The sequence below is a fragment of the Rhinoraja longicauda genome, chromosome 2 (assembly GCF_053455715.1).
Source record: "Rhinoraja longicauda isolate Sanriku21f chromosome 2, sRhiLon1.1, whole genome shotgun sequence".
Lineage (NCBI taxonomy): Eukaryota > Metazoa > Chordata > Chondrichthyes > Rajiformes > Arhynchobatidae > Rhinoraja > Rhinoraja longicauda.
The window spans coordinates 38,818,302-38,841,206 of record NC_135954.1 but is presented as its reverse complement, the minus strand read 5'-3'; the positions used below and the strand labels follow the sequence as shown (position 1 = coordinate 38,841,206).

Here is a 22,905-nt window from a genome sequence, read left to right as displayed (position 1 = left end):
TGCCAAAAGTCTTCTTCACCACCCTGTCTACCTGCCATTGTTGGCATTCACACTGGTAACCCCTCTAAAAATATCGGTTTAAGGACAAATTATGCCTATCTTAATGCTCATATTCACTGGATTGATTATTCATTCTGATAGAAACATAGAAAATAGGTGCAGGAGTAGGCCATTCGGCCCTTCGAGCCTGCACCGCCATTCAGTATGATCATGGCTGATCATCCAGCTCAGTAACCTGTACCTGCCTTCTCTCCATACCCCCTGATCCCTTTAGCCACAAGGGCCACATCTAACTCCCTCTTAAATATAGCCAATGAACTGGCCTCAACTACCTTCTGTGGCAGAGAATTCCACAGACTCACCACTCTCTGTGTGAAGAAATGTTTTCTCATCTGTTACATTATGCATGTACAGCCAGAAAATGGAGCTCTGAAAAACACAGAGCTAGCTTGGTTACGATCGGAAACTTTTGCATGAAAATGTAGTATCCTATCAGCTCTGTTATCTGCTCCAATTAATTATGGTGTGAAGTACAAAAAATAATTACCTAAAATTCTTTCCAATACTTGGAGTTCTGAATTAGCATTGCGTCGGCAAACTAGCACAACAAGCAGCTATATTGGCACTATACTTTGCAAAGGACATATTATACTAAATGCAAATCTCCATGCATAAATTAACTATAATCCAGTAAAAATTTACAGGGCAAAATCTCAAAGAGCTTTGTGTTTGATCAAGTTTCCAGCATCTGCAGTTCTTTGTGTCGCTATAAGTATACAAGGGCTTGATGCTTCTCAATTGCAAGGGAAATCAAAATACAAGTAAATGTAATGCGCTGTTTCCATGCATATCTTGATGAATGGTCTGCTGTAGATTACACACGTATGATTCACAGCCAATGAATTGCATTTACAGTGAAATGTGTGATGATTGTAATAAGATGGAAACAGAAAGTGATCGCAGTCGGCAATAATGTAAAGGATAAAGGAAATAGGATATTGTAGAGGAAAAAGGTAGTAGAATAGACGCCGCGAAAAAAATATTGCTGGCGATTTTTTCAATTACCCCATCATAACGTCACCAGAAAATGGATGTATGGCAGTAAAAAAATCAAGAAGTACGAATGGAGCAGCTTGGTTGTATCCCAGATATCTAGATGTAATTTTACACATTGGTCTGTATCTAGGTAAAAACCCTGTGCACTGTTTTGAGATAGAAAGCCAGTTAGGTGCATCACCATTGATTGATATTGAGAGCATTTTTGCACTCAATGCTCTCATTTTTGCACTCATTTTTGCACTGACAAAGCTGCAGTACATGCGCAATTTCTCCCATGGCTGATTTCATGTCTCTGATACAATGGGCATTTTGAACAGAAGGGGCGAAAGACTCGAACCTCACCACCAACTTTCTCACTATGCAGCACAGACAAAGGAGTTGCAGCAATGATGAGGAATACAACAAATATCTTCAATAATTCCTGTACATTTCGATGAATGTAAACCACTTACCTTGTTATGCACATCACCACAGCGACTATTATAGCAATTTGCACAGCTCCGATTATTGCTGCAATTAAGACATAGTGAAGTTTTTGCCCACTTGGAACCACATATAGAATACTGAAGTCTCTGTTTTCACAGTGCTGTCCAACATATCCAGAGTCACAGCTGTAAAAGCAAAACAAGCAGGTAATGTACAACTAAAGTGTACAAACGTCTTTCGTATTTCGGCTATTTTCTCTCCATTTCTGGTTTTCCTGCCTTTAGTTGGCAGGGCTATAGTTCTATAGGCACCTCCGGCCTTCCATTATGTAATTAAAATCATTATCCATGTGTAAACCAGCAAGGGGAGGCTTTGTGACCACAGAAAGGCACAAAGGTGCACAATCCTATCTCACTTGTCATTCACACATGCCACAATGTTACTATATTTTATTCATTTTTGCCATATGTACCAAGGTACAGTGAAATTCACTTTTGTATGCAGTTCAGTACAAGTATCATCATACATAAACAATTAGATACATATTAGATAAGCATCTCAGATACAGTACATGTATAGCAGTAGTATAATGATAATGACAGTATCATATCTGCCTCCACCACCACCCCTGGCAAGGCGTTCCAGGCCCCCACCATCCTCTGCGTAAAAAACCAGCCCCACACATCTCCATTAAACGTTTCCCCTCTTACCATATTGCTATGCCCTCTAGTGTTGGACAGTTCCACTCTAGGAAAGAGGTTCCGACCCTCTACCCAATCTATGCCTCTCAGAATTTAATATACTTTACCAAGTCTGCCCTCAATCTCCAATATTCCAGAGAAACCAATCCATCCAACCTCTCCTTGTAGTTGAGACCCTCTAATTTAGATGGCATTCTGGTAAATCTCATCTGCACCTTCTCCAAAGCTTCCACATCTTTCCTGCAATGGGGTGACCAGAACTGCATGCAATATTCCAAGTGTGTCCTCTAGAGCTGCATCATGTCTTCCTGACTCTTATACTCAATGTCCTTAGCAATGAAGGCAGCATAGCTTAAGCTTTATTTACCTCCCTATCTACTTGTGTTGCCACCTTTAGTGAGCTAGGAACGGACTCCAAGATCCCTCTGCACCTTTATGCTGTTAATGGTTTTGCCATTAACTGTATTCTCTCTCCTACCATTCAACCTCCCAAACTGCAATGCATCACACCTGCTTGGGTGCTCCAGTTTCCTCCCACATCTCAAAGATGTGTGGGTTTGTAGGTTAATTGGACTCTGTAAATTGCCCTCGTGCCCCTAGTGTGTACAAGTGATAGTGTGTTCCGTGATTGATGGTCAACATGGACTCACTGGGCTGAAGGGCCTGTTTCCTTGCCATATCTCTAAATTAAACTAAACACTGCAGAACATGTATCTTTTTAATTTATGCAGGTTCTTTCTTTGTTCAAACCTCACATTGATTTTTAATTTTCTTTTCAATGTTTTTTCCAGCCTCTGAATTTTGAGGGGTAATGCTGCTAAATTTTCATGTCAACAGATAAATAGAAAGGGGCTGAAAGGAAAAGTGATGAAAATCTGCAGTTGAGATTACAATGCATTGCTAACATATGGCTAACTCAGAGCAAGATGCACATAAACTGCAATGGGTTCACTAATAAGGTCACATAATCTCAATAACCAGCTGGTGCTTATATCACTGGTGTTGGTCTAGCAAATAGAGCCTAATGGAAAAAATACTTTGACCCTATAACAGGTGACACAGTTTGAATTTGCTGGAAGTCATAAAATTATAGAAATGTATGAGACAGAAGCATGCTACTTGATTCCATAATGACCCAAAACGGATTATTCCCACTTACCCAGTTTTTGTCATGGGCTTTAACATTATCAATCTATCGACCATGTAGGATTTTGTTAAACACCCTGCTAAATTCTAAGCATAACACATCATACTAGCAGTGTAGAACTGCAGATGCTGGTTCATACCGAAGATGGACATAAAATGCTGGAGTAACTCAGCGGGTCAGGCGGCATCTCTGGAGAAAAGGAATAGGTGATGTTTCAGGATGGAATCCCTTCATCAGACTGAAAGATAGACGTGGTGGGAGGGGAAACTGGAGGTGAGTAAAGGCCAGAACAAATTACTTCAAGAAAGGTGGAGTCCTTAATGGCTGATTGTTGGCTCGGATGTTGAGCTAACGACAGGGATACAAGGTGTATGGGAATGGAAAGAGGAGTTGAAATGTTTGGCAACCGGGAGATTGCATAGACCAAGGTACGGATTAGTATGGGTGTCAGAGATTATGGGCAGAAGGCAGGAGAATGGGGTTTGAAGGTAGAGATAGATCAGCCATGATTGAATGGTGGAGTAGACATGATGGGCTGAATGGCCTAATTCTACTCCTATCACATGATCTTATAATCTTAAGGCGGACCGAGCAGTGTCTTGTTTCGACATGATGTGAGTTGTTTCTTATAAACCTGTTATTTGCTCAAAAATTAAATTAAGATTGTCATACAGAGCCTTATCTTAAAAAAACCCAATGAACATTTCTCATTTAATCTGCTGTTCGCTTAATGCTGAATTGTGCCATCCTTTAATACTTCCTTTTAGCAACTTGCTGCCATTTTGCTTGATCAGAGGGCTTCCTACTTTCTGCTTTGTCCCTGGATGCCTTGGTGGCTGGTGAACAGAGTCCCACTCCCCACACGAAGCCAGGCAGTTATCCCAGCTGTGCGTATTTTAAAGATGTGTGGAAAATATTGACATTCAAAGGAACTCAACAGTCCTTGTGCAGAAGTCACTGAAAACCAATATGCAAGTGCAGCAGAAAATCTGGAAGGCAAATCGTATTTAAGAATAGAAGAATGTAGAAACAAAGAACTGCAGATGCTGGTTTACAGAAAAGGACACAAAGTACTGGAATAACTCAGTAAGTCAGGCAGGATCTCTGGAGAACATTGAAATTTGTGCATTTGGATAAGCAGTAGCTTGTTTCTAAAAAATGAGTTACTCCAGCACTTTGTGTCATTTTCTGTAAACCAGCATCTTCAATTCTTTGTTTCTAAAAAAAATCCATATTCTCCAGCATTTAATAATATTATGGTAGTTTTTTCATATGCAGGAGGTGGCCATAAGTTGATCATTTGTAACCCGGGTACATTGCTTGTCTGCATTAATTCCATAATGCTTCCGTGCTTGTTCACTCAAGTATCTGTCCAGATGCTTCTCAAGCATCATTACAATTCCTGCTTCCATCACCTCCTCTGGCAGCTCATTCTAGATATCAACTACTTTTTGTGTGAAAAATGTTCCCCTCAGATTCCCTCTAAACCTTCTCCATCTCACCTTAAATCGTCTAATTTACGTTATCACTTTATCATTATATGGTTAATTGATTACATTCTGTGAATTTCAGATTCAGTGAAGATCATTGCAAAAATATTTCACTGAAGATAGTTTAAAAAAATTGCTCCTGCAAATTTCTTCTCATATTTACATTTTAAGAGGAACTTGAAAGACACAGGTAAAAGTTTAAGCAGAAACGTGTGATGAATTAAGGATTCTGATAATGGATTAGCATGGTTTCTGATGAAATATTGTTGCACTGAGGCATTGAATGTCTAACAGTGGGATGGATGCATGTTATGCTAACTGTAGATGCTGGAATATTGAGCATAAAACAAACTGCTGGAAGACCCATGGCGGCACTGATGTGCAGTGGTAGAGTTGCTGCCTTGCAGCACCAGAGACCCAGGATCAATCCTGACTACGGGTGCTGTCAAGACGGAGTTTGTCCATTCTCCCCGTGACCTACGTGGGGTTTCTCCGGTTTTCTCCTGCACTCCAAAGACATACAGGTTTGTAAGTTAATTGGCTTGGTAAAATTGTAAATTATCCCGAGTGTGTGTAGAATAGTGTTAGTGTGCGTGGATCGCTGGTCGGCACAGACTCAGTGGGCTGAAGGCCTGTTTCCATGCTGTATCTCTAAGCTAAACTAAACTAACCTAAACTGAACTCAGCAGCCCAGACGGTATCCGTGGAGGGAAATGGGCAGATGGTGCTTTGGATTGGGACAATTCTTAAAACTAAAATCTTAATTGTTCCCATTTTCCTGCATTCAATCTCTTGTCCTCTATGCCAGGATATCTCAATCTCAATAGTTCTCAAATGTTATGATGGTACCTGGCTCTATCACCCCTTTACGCAACACATTCAAAATTTCAGTCATTCTCTGGGTGAAGAAAACCTTCATCAAATACCCTCAAGATATACCACCCTTTACCGTAAATGTTTGGTTACAGACACTTCGGCAAGGGGGAGCTGTTTCTCATTATCTACCCTAATTAAGCCCCTCCTCATTTCATATAAAACAGGTTCTGTAAACTCAGCCTTTCCAGTCTCTGCACATATCTGAACTAATCCATCCAATGCAATCTCCTGCTGAATCTACTTTACACTCTCTCCAGTGCAATCACATCCTTTGTAAATGTGTTATTAACGCATTGTTCAGAGATTCCTTCTGAAATCCTGAAGGGCATTTCTTTCTTTACCAACACGATTACAAAAGCAAATTATCATGCCATTCATTTACTGCTTGTGACACCTTATGTGAAAATTAAGTTCAGCAATTGCCTGCACTGGGATAACTACATTTTGATAAGCATTGTTTCATAAACAGACTTGTATAATCTGAGGATGTGGTCCTGAAATTCTACATTATCCCACTGTAATTCAAAAAGATGACCAGGAGCAAGACAAATGACCATTGCTAATTCTTGGGATCTCTGCAATTGCAAGTGGGAGAATGAACAATATAGCTGTATAATTTGGGGGTCCTTATCTTCATTATAGTACTTGTCACTAACAATAAGCATAAGAGGTCGATGTAGAAATAGGTCATTCGGCCCTTCAAGCCTGCGCTATCATTCAATAATATCATGTTTGATTTTCACCTCAATGCCACTTTCTTATATTAATCCTATATCCCATCATTCTCAGGACATCAAAAAAATCTATCAATTTCTGCCACAAATATACTCTAAAGCCTCTTGTGCACAGGTTACCAATGCTTCATAATTCTCCAGAGAAAGACATATTTTTTCATCTCTGTACTGAATAGCTGACCCATTACTTTGAGACTGTGACTCCTGGTTCTATACATTCCTGCTAGGGGAAATGTCAACTTCAGTTCTATCGTGCCAGCTCCCTCAAGAATTGTATATGTTTCAATGAGATCTCATAGAGTCATAGAGTCATGGAGTGATACAGTGTGGAAACAGGCCCTTTGGCCCAACATGCCCAAATCGGCCAATATGTCCCAGCTACACTAGTCCTACCTGCCCGCGTTTGGTCCATATCCCTACAAACCTGTCCTATCCGTGTACCTGTCTAACTGCTTCTTAAAAATTGGTTAGTCCCAGCCTCAACTACCTCCTCTGGCAGCTTGTTCCGTACACCCACTATCGTTTGTGTGAAAAAGTCTATTAGATAGAAACATAGAAACATAGAAAATAGGTGCAGGAGTAGGCCATTCGGCCCTTCGAGTCTGCACCGCCATTCAATATGATCATGGCTGATCATCCAGCTCAGTAGCCTGTACCTGCCTTCTCTCCATACCCCCTGATCCTTTTAGCAAAAAGGGCCACATCTAACTCCCTCTTAAATATAGCCAATGAACTGGCCTCAACTACCTCTGTGGCAGAGAATTCCACAGACTCACCACTCTCTGTGTGAAGAAATGTTTTCTCATCTCGGTCCTAAAAGACTTCCCCCTTATCCTTAAGCTGTGACCCCTGGTTCTGGACTCCCCCAACATCGGGAACAATCTTCCCGCATCTAGCCTCTCCAGCCCCTTAAGAATTTTATATGTTTCTATAAGATCCCCCCTCAGTCTTCTAAATTCCAGCGAGTACAAGCCCAGTCTATCCAGTCTTTCCTCATATGAAAGTCCCGCCATCCCAGGGATCAATCTGGTGAACCTTCTCTGTACTCCCTCTAAGGCAAGAACGTCTTTCCTCAGGTTAGGAGACCAAAACTGCACACAATGCTCCAGGTGCGGTCTCACCAAGGCCCTGTTCAACTGCAGCAGAACCTCCCTGCTCCTAAACTCAAATCCTCTTGCTATGAATGCCAACATACCATTCGCTTTCTTCACTGCCTGCTGCACCTGCATGCTTGCTTTCAATGACTGGTGCACCATGACACCCAGGTCACGTTGCATCTCCCCTTCTTGCCGCCAAAGTGGATAACCTCACATTTATCCACATTATATTGCATCTGCCATGCATTTGCCCACTCGCCTAATCTATCCAAGTCACTCTGCAGCCTCCTAGCATCCTCCTCACAGCTAACACTGCCACCCAGCTTCGTGTCATCCGCAAACTTAGAGATGTTGCATTCAATTCCCTCGTCCAAATCATTAATATACACTGTAAATAACTGGGGTCCCAGCACTGAGCCTTGCGGTACCCCACTAGTCACTGCCTGCCATTCCGAAAAGGACCCGTTTATTCCTACTCTTTGCTTCCTGTCCGCCAACCAATTTTCTATCCACCTCAAAACTGAACCCTCAATACCGTGTGCTTTAAGTTTGTACACCAATCTCCTATGTGGGACCTTGTCGAAGGCCTTCTAAAAGTCCAGATATAACACATCGACTGGTTCTCCCTTATCCACTCTACTAGTTACATCCTCAAAAAATTCTATAAGATTCGTCAGACATGATTTGCCTTTGGTAAATCCATGCTGACTTTGTCCGATGATTTCACCACTTTCCAAATGTGATGCTATCACATCTTTAATAACTGACTCTAGCATTTTCCCCACTACCGATGTTAGGCTAACTGGTCTATAATTCCCCGTTTTCTCTCTCCCTCCCTTTTTAAAAAGTGGGGTTACATTAGCTACCCTCCAGTCCTCAGGAACTACTCCAGAATCTAAAGAGTTTTGAAAAATTATCACTAATGCATCCACTATTTCTGAGGCTACTTCCTTAAGCACTCTGGGATGCAGCCTATCTGGCCCTGGGGATTTATCTGCCTTTAATCCATTTAATTCACCTAACACCACTTCCCGACTAACCTGGATTTCCCTCAGTTCCTCCATCTCATTAGACCACCGGTCCCCCGCTATTTCCGGCAGACGGTTTATGTCTTCCTTAGTGAAGACAGAACCAAAGTATTTGTTCAATTGGTCTGCCATCTCCTTGTTCCCTATGATCAATTTACCTGTTTCCGACTGCAAGGGACCTACATTTGCCTTAACTAATCTTTTTCTCTTGACATATCTATAAAAGCTTTTGCAGTCTGTTTTTATGTTCCTTGCCAGTTTTCCCTCATAATCTATTTTCCCTTTCCTAATTAAGCCCTTTGTACTCCTCTGCTGGACTCTGAATTTCTCCCAGTCCTCTGGTATGCTACTTTTTCTGGCTAATCTGTATGCTTCATCTTTTGTTTTAATACTATCCTTGATTTCCCTTGTTAGCCATGGATGCACTACCTTTCCTGGTTTGTTCTTTTGCCAAACTGGGATGAACACTTGTTGTAGTTCATCCATGCGACCTTTAAATGCCTTCCATTGCATGTCCACCGACAACCCTTTCAGCATCAATCGCCAGTCTATCTTGGACAATTCACGCCTCATACCCTCAAAGTTACCTTTCTTTAAGTTCAGAACACTTGTTTCTGTATCGACTTTGTCACTCTCCATCCTAATGAAGAACTCTACCATATTATGATCACTCTTGCCCAAGGGGCATCGCACAACAAGACTGCTAACTAACCCTTCCTCATTACTCAATACCTAGTCTAGAATGGCCTAGAATAGACAATAGACAATAGACAATAGGTGCAGGAGTAAGCCATTCGGCCCTTCGAGCCAGCACTGCCATTCAATGTGATCATGGCTGATCATTCTCAATCAGTACCCCATTCCTGCCTTCTCCCCATACCCCATGACTCTGCTATCCTTAAGAGCTCTATCTAGCTCTCTCTTGAATGCATTGAATGCATTCAGAGAATTGGCCTCCACTGCCTTCTGAGGCAGAGAATTCCACAGATTCACAACTCTCTGACTGCAAAAGTTTTTCCTCATCTCTGTTCTAAATGGCCTACCTCTTATTCTTAAACTGTGGCCCTTGTTCTGGACTCCCCCAACATTGGGAACATTTTTCCTGTCTCTAACGTGTCCAACCCCTTAATAATCTTTTACGTTTCAATAAGATCCCCTCTCATCCTTCTAAATTCCAGTGTATACAGGCTCCAGTCTTTCAACATATGACAGTCCCGCCATTCCGGGAATTAACCTAGTAAACCTACGCTGCACGCACTCAATAGCAAGAATATCCTTCCTCAAATTTGGAGACCAAAACTGCACACAGTACTCCAGGTGCGGTCTCACTAGGGCCCTGTACAACTGCAGAAGCACCTCTTTGCTCCTATACTCAACTCCTCTTGTTATGAAGGCCAACATTCCATTGGCTTTCTTCACTGCCTGCTGTACCTTCATGCGTCCTTTCAGTGACTGATGCACTAGGACACCCAGATCTCGTTGTACGTTCCCTTTTCCTAACGACACCATTCAGATAATACTCTGCCTTCCTATTCTTACCACCAAAGTGGATAACCTCACACTTATCCACATTAAACTGCATCTGCCATGCATCTGCCTACTCACACAACCTGTCAAAGTCACCCTGCAACCTCATAGCATCTTCCTCACAGTTCACACTACCACCCAGCTTTGTATCATCTGCAAATTTGCTAATGGTACTTTTAATCCCTTCATCCAAGTCATTAATGTATAATGTAAATAGCTGTGGTCCCAGCACCGTGCCTTGCGGTACCCCACTAGTCACTGCCTGCCATTCTGAAAGGGACCCATTTATCCCCACTCTTTGCTTTCTGTCTGTGAACCAATTTTCTAGATCTTTACTTCTTCACCTTAAACCTATGTCCTCTGCTCCTCAATTCACCTACTCTGGGCAAGAGACTGTGCATCTACCCGATCTGTTCCTCTCATGATTTTGACACCTCAATAAGATCACCACTCATCATCCTGGGCTCCAAGGAATAGAGTCCCAGCCTACACAACCTCTCCCTATAGCTCATACCCTCCAGCTGTGGCAACATCCTTGTAAATCTTCTCTGTACCCTTTCCAGCTTGACAACATCTTTCCTATAACATGGTGCCAAGAACTGACACAATACTTTAATGCGGTCTCACCAACGTCTTATACAACTGCAACATGACCTTCTATACTCAATACTCTGACTGATGAAGGCCAATGTGTCGAACTCCTTTTTGACCACCCTATCTACCTCTGGCTCCACCTTCAAGGGACCATGCACCTGCACTCCTAGAGCTCTCTGCTCTGCAACATTCCCCAGACCTACCATTCACTGAGTAGGTCCTGCGTTTGTTGGACTTCCCAAAATGCAACTCCTCACATTTCTTTGTATTAAATTCCATCAATCATTCCTCAGCCCATCTGGCCAATCGATCAAGATCCTGCAGCACTTTTACACAACCATCTTCACTATCTGCAAAACCACCCACTTTTGTATCAGCTGCAAATTTGCTAATCTTGCTGTGTATGTTCTCATCCAAATAATTGATATAGACGACAAATAGTAACGGGCCCAGCACTGAACCCTGAGGCACACCACTAGTCACAGGCCTCCAGTCCACGAAGCAACCTTCCACCATCATCCTCTGCTTCCTTCCATGGAGCCAATTATCTATCCATTCAGCTATCTCTCCTTGGATCCCATGCAATCTAACCTTCCAGAGCAGCCCACCATGCGGAACCTCTCATTCTTTGAATTCTAGAAACAGATAACATGGCAGCAATGATGCACTTTGATGCAAAGGAGATATTTAAAATGGGAATGAAGTGGGCTGAATAACTAGCTGAAAAGAACAGTGAACAGTGAATTCTTACTATGGTAAACAGCCACAGAAATGCATCAAGTTGGCTTTTGGCTTCATTTAAGTAACATTGGCAGCAAATAACAAAATTTAGGTGTTAATATGAAGAGGTTATTCCTTCTCAAAAGCTTTTTTTTTACATTGAAAGTGCTCTTGGAGGGGCATGCAGTATCTTTTCCTGACATGGCAGCTTTCTATGCTCTCAGTTGACACATTTCTGGCTGTGGGAAATTTGAAAACCCTGTTGTTAAACATGTGAACAATATGAATTGGTTAGGAAAGTAAATACTGAATAATAATTCTTATCAGAAAAATCCCCTGTTGGCAGGAGATTCAAGATCCTATTCAGTTTTGAAAGCAAAAAACAAAATATTTTGTGAGTTGAGATAGCACCAGCTGAAAAGGCCATTATTAAAAAAGCTAAAGCTGGCAATATTAAAATTAGAATATTGTACCACCATTACGAAAATGCAAGACATATCAAAGTAAAATAATTTAATTCTGGTCTCCCAGTCTTTCAGAAGATGTGGAATATTATTGCCGATGGTCCAACAATTTGATCTGATAATTTACCTCTGATATCACATCAAATTATTGGAATATTACCAATAATATTCCACAACCTCTGTACGAGGGTGTTCAGAATGTGAAATTTTATCTGAATAATTAATGCTTAAAGCTATATTTGGTAAAGTTTACAAGAAAACAAGCATCAATGGGGGCCTCAGAACTCGTAGTCATAGTACACCATAAAAACAGGCCTTTCGGCCCACCACATCTCTGCCAACCATTGTGCCTATCTTTAGTAATCCTACATACCTGCATTAATTCCATATCCCTCTGGGATATTTTTCCGCCTCCACCATCTCCTCTGCCAGTTCATTCCAGATATCAACTACTCTTTGTGTGAAAGATCTATCCCTCAAATGCATTTCAAACCTTCTCCCTCTCATAAATCTACATCCTCTAGTCCTATATACCTCTACCACTGGAAACAGTCTCTAGATACCTACCTTACCTACGCCTCTCCTAATTTTATAGATCTCTATCATGTTACCTCTCAGCCTCCTTTGCTCCAAAGAAAGCAAACACAGCTACACAATCTCTCTTTATAAATCAAGCCATCCAATTTAGGTAACATCTTTGTGAATGTTGTCTCCCCCCATTCTAGCATAATCACATATTTCCTGTAGTATGGAACAAAACTTACATGTACTATAAAATAAATCAGCAGGCCATTTAGAAGATATCATAAGAAAAAGACATGCATTAAAACATCAGCACACAGAACGGGATTTTTTTTAAAGAATCATGTGTTCTTACTTAGTGCAAATGAAAACCTTGTTTAGTACTTATAGACACAACTCTCCACTTCTTTGATCTATATTATTTAAGAAATAAGTCAGATGTGGATTCACACATGGAGTAATTTTAATACACCTGTAATGTGGTTTCCAATCTGTTTGGCCACCTGTTTTATGGTCCATCTGACTTTACTGTCAATTAACCGCAACAGAAAGTATAGGTAAAACACTAATCTGACCCAATCTTGGCTGTCCTCTTTCTGAATGTTAGGTTCTAATTATATTTCCCTTTCCCAGTTTCCACCACTCAATCCCATTTAACTCTGTTCCATAAATTGTTAATGTCCTCATAACTGATTTTTTGCTGGGGACCTAAAAAAATATACATTTGTAAAAACAAAATTTTGAGAACCATTTACTTGTGTAAAATAAATATTAGCCATGGAAACATGTATAAAGGTTTGGTTAATACCAATCTGCTATTTATTTAACGATTGAAAATTATGGATCTGAGTAAAATAACACTTCACAAGATGAGAGCTCTGTGATTAATGTGGAATTTAATGGAGTGCTCCCATTTCATTGATTTTGCTTCAAGGTTCTGAATCTGACTGTACTTACTGGTTCCTTCTAACAAAATAATGTTATGCAAATTACACGGTTCCATTCATTTTTTCCAATATCAGGTAAATAATTCATTTCAACTAGTGATAAGGTGCCGTAAAAGCACGTGTCATAAAGTGAAAGGCAAGCATCCTGACTGTGTGAGAGCAGAGGGAACCTGTGTGAGGGTGTGAGTGATACCTGTGTTGGGTGAAGACTAAGAGAGATTGATTGACATTGGGCAGCAAAGTGGTGCAGCATGTGGAGCTGCTTTCTCACGGTGCCAACCACTTGGGTTTGATCCTGACCTCGCGTTCAGTCTCCGTGGAGTTTGCACGTTCTCCCTATGACCGCATGGTTTTCTCCCACATCCCAAAGACAAGTGGGTTTGAAGGTTTATTGGCCTTTGAAAAAAATTTATCCCGAGTGTGTAGGGAGTGGATGCGAAAGTTGAATAACATCGAACTGATGTGCATGGGTGATCGATGGTTGGCATGGACCCGGTGGGCCGAAGGATATGATTTCATGTCGTGTCTAAGCTAAACAAAAGGTTGTGAGAATGTAAAGTGGGGTTGTTATCACAGCTGATCAGCATAGAAAAGAACGAGGACAGAAAACACAAGCTGGAACTGTGAGATTCAGGCCACTGCAATCACTGGAAATCTGAGATTAAACTCAATATTGGGAACAGGAGGAAATGCTGACTTGCTGTGCATTTCCTGCCTTTTCTCTTTTATTTCAGAGATCTAACACCTGCAAGAGAAAAAGTTTTTTCTCTTTACCTCTGCCTTTATTCACTCCCCTCAGTTGTATTTAACAACTGCCATCAATCTTTCCCAACTAGCACCTTGATCTTTTGTGTCAGTCAGCCATTCTCAGTCCCTATGCCCTTTTACATGCCATCTCTTTGTATTCACAGCAGCTAAAACATAATCAATTTCTAGCTTTACCTGTTTCTATTAAGAATATTTACTCCTCTCACAATGTAAATTGCAGTTCATACCTAAAATATGTTCCATTACTTTTTATGTTAATTTTATGCTTCCTCATCTTTTACATGAAAACCTATTTGAAGGCATTTTCATTATTTCTTATAGGGTGCAATTTGCTGATTTATTTGCCATTTTCACGATTTAATGTAGGGTGATGAACATGTTCAAACTTCCACTATCAAGTGAATCTGGGCTTTTGCACACAACAGATTATTTTTAATCATAATTATTTTGTGAAATATGATGATGATTCCTTCACATCCCGAGGAGCTTAACAGTTGTTGGTCAGTCATGTTCGCACACATGTCTGCTCGGTGAGGTCAAGCCGACGGTCCACCAGGAGCACAACAGGAAATTAGATATGTGGAAAGAATGTAACCACTTGACCCAAAAGGATGAAAGCTTTAACAAGAGCAACATCTACATTATTGAAATGTCATCTTCAATGAAGCCGCCAGCAACTCCTTGACTGCCTTTGCACATCAGACAGTTTGTGATGGTAAGATCACAAATGAAGTGAATAATGCGTGGCAGTAATATCTCACCTTTACAGCTATTGGAATCCTTTTTGGAACTTTTTTCATTGCATGACTTGAAAAGCTTTCCTTAGAGCTGAGCTAAGGAGCTCTTAGTACTGACGTTTGGGATTGAGTCTGCCACTCTACATCTACCTCACAGAATGCACATACAGGTCAGTTGTGCATCTGCATTACTGCATAGCGCTGCTTTCACCCCTTGCTAATTAGTGTGTCTACCATCTTGGAAGTAACTTTATATACATGGGAATTGCAAAGAAAATGTTTTGAAATTATAAGATTTGTTGTGACAAACAGTAAAACCTTTGGAGAAATTGAATTTTGTATGAATAAATAGATCACACTTTAATTATGAAAATACTTTAAAATCTGAGTTTATGAATTGTGTATTTATTCGAACAAAACTTCACAAATTTGAACAAAGCAACTGTTTATCATTCAAAATGTTCAGATTATCCAATTTATTGGATAATATGTAAAAGGTAGCACTTGAGTATTCTGTTATGGCAACAACCTACAGTTATCTAACAGTACAGCTAATCATTCTCCAGTGAGGAAATTACTGTTTCACACATTAATCTAATCAGGTCATGCACATAGTGCCAAACAAGTGAATCGGTACTTATTAATTACAATTAAAGCATGCTTTCCCAATATCTGAGAGCAAACTATGTATTTCTAATTATTTGTTGGTACTTTTTGGAATACGAGCAATACGAGTAATCTGAACTTGAAAAGCATGCTCATCAACCTATTATTTTGACAGAAGGAGAAGAAAAAAACAGACACTTACAGACAGGATGTCTCTCGGCGAGCGTAAATGTATTCACATTTTCCATGCATGCAAACATGTTCTGAACATGGCTGGTAATTTCCAGTGTAAATATCTTCTCTTTGATCATTGGCATCTTAAAATAAATTAACAACTGTCAGTATGATCTGCACTTATTTCTTCTGCCACAGGTTTCCTGCTGTAGTTATCATTCTGCTGTTCACAGCAGAAAGTACTTTCAAAAGGCATCTGGAGTAATTTAAATAAATACCTTATTTCCTCAATTGCGGTTTCGTAACTCCTAGTATTTCATTCAACAAAGTAGAAGTTTTTCCCTGCATGTGTGCCAAACATGCATTACAGTAACATTTTTGCTCTGAAATGGGACGCAACGTGAAAATGCTTCCTGCCAGTTGATGATGAACCTGTGCTCATCTGTGAGAAAGGGAACTGTTCCTCAGCTTTGCCATCTGACCTCCGTGCAGTAGAAAACGTTTTAACATGCTTCAATCCTACAGCTTCTAGATGTATATACAAAATCAGCTCTTCTTGCTAAGCTAACTATTTTCTTGCTGAATCTCTGATTCTATTAAGTGGTTTTAGTAACTATTGGTTTCAAGGCCTTCTGGCTGCAGTAAATTTTGATAGCCATCAGCAATTATAACCATCTTGTTGGATCTCAAGAAGGAATATCTTCCGTCATCTGTGAAAGCACATGTACCCAGGAACTGCTCTGGTTATAGTATCTAGGAGATACCGAAAAAGGAACGTCTTCATTGGGCATACGTTAGCCATCAACAAACTGTGATTTGCATTGTTGCAATCTTTAATCACACTTCTTTTGAATTACTACAGTAAGGTTTTGCAGAAAAACTAGTGGTCTCATGCAGTTTCAGTCTCCAACCAGTGAAAACAATGAGTTTCAGAAGAGCCTCTCCAAACATTGTCAGCAACTTGCTTTGGTACATTTTCAAAAAACTGCTGTATGCTTTCAACTTTTCAATATTTTAATTGTTTCAAGTATTGTAAATATATAATATATAAAGATGAGCAGTTTTGCACCTCTCTCACTCACAATTTACCTGGCTTTTTTATTCCACATGTGGCTAGAATCCTGCCAATGTTAAAAGCATTGCCTTCTCTTCAGTTTGAATGTGCAATGCACAGTATATTCTGGTTGGGAATACGTCAATTCCTCATCAATACTGTGCAACTGTGCTCAGCTGTTAGAAAGGCATCTGTTTCTCAGGCTTTGCCTTGTGACCAAGGCTCTTTACTAAGCTTTAGTGTTTGAGCATTACCGAAGTTCCCCGAGGCATTTAACAGCCCAAATGATTGTTACAACAGCTTAAAAGAACAAGATACTTCACCTTTGATGGCGTATCAAATAACTTCTTCGAGGGCTGCCACTTTGTCTTGGTGGAGAAGCTTGCATATGACCCTGAGAGCTAAACCACCTGGAGTTGTGCTCCTGGTAGGGTCACCCAAGTCAAGGCATGTGTAGGGGGAGGTTCCTGACAAAAAGCAGCCCAAGAAGAAGACCTCAGTGGTGAAACAGTCAGATAATTTGGAGGGATATGGGCCAGGCATGGGCAAATAGTACTAGCTTGGATGGAGCATCTTGGTCGTTATGGACAAGTTGGGCCAAAGGGACTGTTTCCATACTACGTCTACTCCGCTTTAGCATCACTGTGCTCACACCACAGTAATTGCCTTGATTTAAGTATGGGTAATTAATTTTAATCCCAAATTTCTCATGCTCAAACCGAGCTTGAAATTCTGCCTTGTTCTCATCACTTTTTTTCTGTCTAATCCTTTACTATATAATCCTGCTCATTCTATAATACCAGATCAAAACAGCCTGCTCCTTGTTCTTTCTCCTGAGTGACCAAAAGACACCCTAGAACATGGACTCACTTCCCCAGCACCATTCCACATGGACTTGAATGGGAATGATGTTTAATGTTGCAAGTCTAATGCAACAATTGTGTCAACTGCTCAAGCATGACCCAATAAGGACCAGGTTGAATTTCAATGTGATGTATAATGTGATGTGTAAAGTCTGTTAACTAAATATATTCATTCTGTCCAAACTTCATTTTAAATTGTGCATCACCAAAATGAACAATGCTGCACTAAGTAATTTCTGGGGCATGGTGCTTAGGTTCACCTGACACAACCCTATTTTAAGCAATCTTATTCTAACTGGTGCAGCGGTAAAGTTGCTGCCTTGCAGCGCCAGAGACCCGGTTCGATCCTGACAATGGGTGCTGTTTCTATGGAGTTTTGACTTTTGTGTGGGTTTTATCTGGGTGCTCCCGTTTCCTCCCATATCCCAAAGACGTACAGATTTGTAGGTTAATTGACTTCTGTAAAATTGTCCCTAGTGTGTAGGATAGAAATTGTGTACGGGGATCGCTGGTCGGCATGGACAGTGGGACAATGGCCTGTTTCTATGCTGTATCTCTAAAATCTAAAGTAATATCCAAACAAAGTTTTACTGAGCCTAACTTAGCTATACTATAATCAATCCTGTTTGATCACTTTAGCCTGGTTTAAAATGAGACAAATCTGCAGTATTTGAAAGAGCCAGACTTTCCCAAAACTGGCATATTTGAATGTCATAGAATTATTGAATATTTATTTCATGACATAATACTCAATTCATCGCGCCCCTTTTAAGGCAACTAGAAAAATCACCAGAATGTTGAGAAGGTTTTCCTTCACAGAGAGGGTTTCTGATACTTGCCTTTAATTTCTGTTCCCATCTGAAATCCATTGTCCTTTCCCAAAGAACCAGTGTCATCTAGGAAGAAGCAATGATACATTAGCAGAAAGATCTGTGGCCGGCTGCAACAGAAGATGCTGGTCAGGCAACATCCATGGAAGGGGAAAAAGAAAAACAGAATTAATGCTTCAGGTTGACAATCTATCTTGAGGAGACACAGGAGACTGCAGATGATAAAAAACAAACTACTGGAGAAACCTAGTGAGTTGACCGAACCTGTGGAGGAGAAGGAATGGTCAATGTTTCGGGCATTGGGTGCTCATATGAATAGGGAATAGAGGGAGGACTGACCCAGAGGTGATAAATTGACCGGGGAGTTGGGGGGGGGGGGGGGGGAAGGAAGGAAGGAGAAGGAAGGAGAAGAGTTGGGAGATAGAGGCAGGTGGCTGATAGGTGAAAGTGGACATAAAAAAGGGGGTTGGGCGAATATGGAGACAGGGGATGGAGGGTGATGAATGGGGACACAAAGGTTACCAGTGCTAGAATCTGCTAAGTAAGGAAGGTGAAAATAAGAACTATTAAGGGAGAGATGAAGAGTGGATGGACTAATGAGTAGGCAGAGGCACCATGATGTGGAGAGGACCAAAAATGGAGCATGTGGGTAGGAATGCCTCACCCGGGCAGTGGAGGACAAAGACTAGTCAGTGTGGGAATAGGAAGTGAGTAGAAAGTTAGAGACAAAAAGGTGTTAAAATGTAAAGCAACTGGGTAGGAGTGGAAAGAACAAAATGGAAGCTCTGTTCTAGAAGAAAAAGCAACATTGAATAAACATAGTGTGTATTGGGCTTCACCCTGGCAATGGAGAAGGCCAAAGGTGGACAGGCCAATGAGGGAATGAAAAGGGATGTTGAAACAGTTGCAACCAGGCGCTATAGATGATCATTGCAGATGGAGCATATATGCTGTAAAATGGTCACCTGGTCTAACTGATGTAGACCACGTCAGGAGCACCAAATGCAGTGAATAAAGTTGGACAAAGGTGCACATGAATTTTTACCTCGCTGAAAAGATTGTTTAGGTCGCTCGAGAGAAGGAGGGAAGAGGTGTAAAAATGACTGTTGACCCCCTTCCAGACCCCATCTCCAATTTTCGTCCCCCTCCTCCTTTTTCTCCAAATTCCATTTACGTAGTTCCCACACAGATTACCCACCGGATCCCCACCCCTATCTGATTCCATCTGCTTTCATCTCTCCCTTATTGGTTCCCATTTATACCTTCCTTATTCATTGGATTCCAACATTGCTAACCTTTTCGTCCTGCATATCACCCTTCAGTAACTGTTTCAACCTTCCCCCTCCCTTGCCCTCACTCCCATCAGCTCAAAGTGCCATCTGACTTTTCTTCATTGTACGGTTCCATCTTCCACTCCCTCTTTTCCCCCACCTGCCTCCGTCTGACCATCGCCCTTCATCCATCTTCAGCCCACCTGTCATCTACTGGTGAAACAAGGAACTACAGATGCTGGTTTACATAAAAGACACAACGTGCTGGAGTAACTCAGCGGGTCAGGCTGCATCTCTGGAGAAAATGGATAGGCGACGTTCCTGGTTGGGACCCTGGGGGAAAGGACTGTTTCCGTGCAGTATCACTCTATGATTCTATGTCAGCTTCTGCAATAAACCATGTTCAATTTATCCCACCATGGTATTCAACTAAATGTATTTTAGTTCAACTGCAGATTTAAAAGAGGCTGGAGCTCAGATTGATATCTAGGGTGAGGACTGAGAAAATCAGAAAAGAGAAAACACAAATAATCATCGTTTTATTTAAAATTACAAAAAAAACTAACATAAGTCTAATTGCGTCTTACTTGTTCAGGTAGATTGATTTGTTTCCAAGTCTATGACAATGTTATATTCAAACTCACACACTCACTCCCACTTAATCTTGGTATTGAGACACAACCCCTATGGATGCTTCTGACCATCTTGCTTCGCAGTAATCATTCATTCGCACCAAAATCATTTATGCATGAAACGTCTTTTGCATGCTACATTGATCCAATTATTTATCTTCTTACTGATGTCTTATTGAACTGTCAAGGTTTCTCTAGTTGGATTGGTAATCAGATTTAGTAGAATCTACATGCCAATAGTGTCTATTTGCAATCAATGTTTGGGCACCATTTGATAAAGGGTCACCTTTACAATTACTGCTTTCAATGATATCCTACAATTGAGATTAATGTTTAAATTAATTCATCCAATGGAAGAGTTTAAGCCTGGCATTATCAAAATTCACAACATGTCCCAAAGTGAGTCAGTTGGAGATTAAGCTCCTGTCTAAAAAAAATTAACTAGTGCACAAGTAATTGCATTTTTTATAGTGCCGTTAAAATAGCAAAAATGTCCCAAAGCTCTTTATTGGAGAATTCAATGGACTCCTTATTGGAAATTGTATGGAAGGCAGTGTAGTTAGCATAATGTTGTGTAGTCAGTGGCTTTTAAGTGAATGGCTGCTGCTGGCGTAGCCCCAGAAATACTGAAGCAGATGCTATGCAAGGAAAGAGTCAGATCTGCGCCAAGTGAAGGAAGGTACAGGAAGGTGAAATTTGTAATAATATGGATGACATTTTCCAGTTCAGGGCAGGAGCAAGATGTAGCTGTGATTATAGTCTTCAGAAAGAGATGAGGGAGAGGATCTGATGAGGACTGAAACAAAGAATGTTACACATATCCCCCAAAATGACAAGCTGAACTTGTCTCCATGACAAGACCACTTACTTTGAGGAGATGAGCAAATAAATGATTCAACGAGAAAATGATTTCAGCTAGGTGAAGGGGAAAGGTTATGGAAGTGAAAAAGCTATTCACTGTCCCTCAGTACACGTGACCACATCATGAGGCTGCGGCCCCTGGATCTGGGCTCCCCAGAACATCCTCTCTGTATCCAGTCTGTCTGGAGCTAAATAATTAGACCAAAACTACACACTCAAATCTAGATGGAGTCTCACACGGTGCAAGAAGATATTCATGTTCCTATACTCAAATTCTCTTGCAATGAAGAGCTGCAGGGAAAATGGTGGGAACCATAGGCTGGTGAGCTCAACATCTATAGTTGGTAAGTTACTGGAGAGTATTCTGAGGGATAGGATATACAGGCATTTGAATGGGCAAGGGGTGATTAGGGATAGTCAGCATGGTTTTGTACATGGGAGGTCGTGTCTCACACATCTGATTGATTTTTTTGAAGATGTGGCCAAAATGGTTGATGAAGGCAGAGCTGTAGATGTTGTGTACATGGACTTCAGTAAGGCGTTCGACAAGGTTCCGCATGGTGGGCTGCCCTGGAAGGTTAGATCACATGGGATCCAATGAGAGATAGCTGAATGGATAACAAATTGGCTCCATGGAAGGAAGCAGAGGGTAATGGTGGAACGTTGCTTCTCAGACTGGATGCCTGTGACTAGTGGTGTGCCTCAGGGTTCAGTGATGGGCTCGTTACTGTTTGTCATCTACATCAATGATTTAGATGAGAACATACAGGGCAAGATTAGCAAGTTTGGCGAAGATATAAAAGTTTGTGGTTTTGCAGATAGTGAAGATGGTTGTGAATGATTGCAGCAGGATCTGGATCGATTGGCCAGGTGGGCAGAGGAATGGTTGATGGAATTTAATACCTCAAAATGAGGTGTTGCATTTTGGGATGTCGAACAAGGGCAGGACCTACACATTAAATGGTAGGCTTCTGGGTAGTGTTGTAGAGCAGAGGGATCTCGGAGTCCAGGTGCATGGTTCCTTGAAGGTCGAGTCGCAGTAGGTCAAAAAGGCTTTTGGCATTTTGGCCTTCATCAGTCAGAGTATTGAGTATAGAAGTTGGGAGGTCATATTGCAGTTGTATAAGATGTTGGTGAGACCGCATTTAGAATATTGTGTTCAGTTCCGGGCAAAGATATTGTCAAGCTTGAAAAGGTTCAGAAAAGATTTACGAGGATGTTGCCAGAACTAGAGGGTGTGAGCTATAGGGAGAGGTTGAGTAGGCTGGGTCTCTATTCCATGGAGTGCAGGAGGATAAGGGGTGATCTTATAGAGGTGTATAAAATCATGAGAGGAATAGATCGGGTAGATGCATAGTCTTTTACCTAGAATAGGGGAATCGAGGACCAGAGGACATAGGTTCAAGGTGAAGGGGAAAAGGTTTAATAGGAATCCGAGGGGTAACTTTTTCACACAAAGGGTGGTGGGGGTATGGAACAAGCTGCCAGAGAAGGTAGTTGAGGCTGGGACTATCCCATCGTTTAAGAAACAGTTAGAGAGGTACATGGATAAGACAGGTTTGGAGGGATATGGACCAAGCGCATGCAAGTGGGACGAGTGTAGCTGGGACGATGTTGTAAGCGAGTTGGGTCGAAGGGCCTGTTTGCACACTGTATTACTCTATGACTATGACTCTATGAAAATGAAAACATAATTTGCGTTTCTCGCTGTTTGGTGCAGCTGAACACTTGCTTTCAGTATTTGATATACAAGGAGATTCAAACTGTAAATATCCAC

General features: G+C 41.1%; 1 protein-coding gene across 1 annotated transcript in view; it reads right to left on the bottom strand.

Moving 5' to 3' along the window:
- LOC144603917 (tomoregulin-1-like) overlaps positions 1–22,905 on the bottom strand; it is a 194,097-nt gene that overhangs the window by 4,366 nt on the left and 166,826 nt on the right. Inside the window, exons 7-9 of the mRNA XM_078417739.1 lie at positions 18,374–18,430; positions 15,646–15,760; positions 1,512–1,670 (exon numbers count right to left, since the gene is read on the bottom strand). Coding sequence (XP_078273865.1) covers positions 1,512–1,670; positions 15,646–15,760; positions 18,374–18,430 — 331 coding nt within the window. The remainder of the gene's footprint in view (positions 1–1,511; positions 1,671–15,645; positions 15,761–18,373; positions 18,431–22,905) is intronic.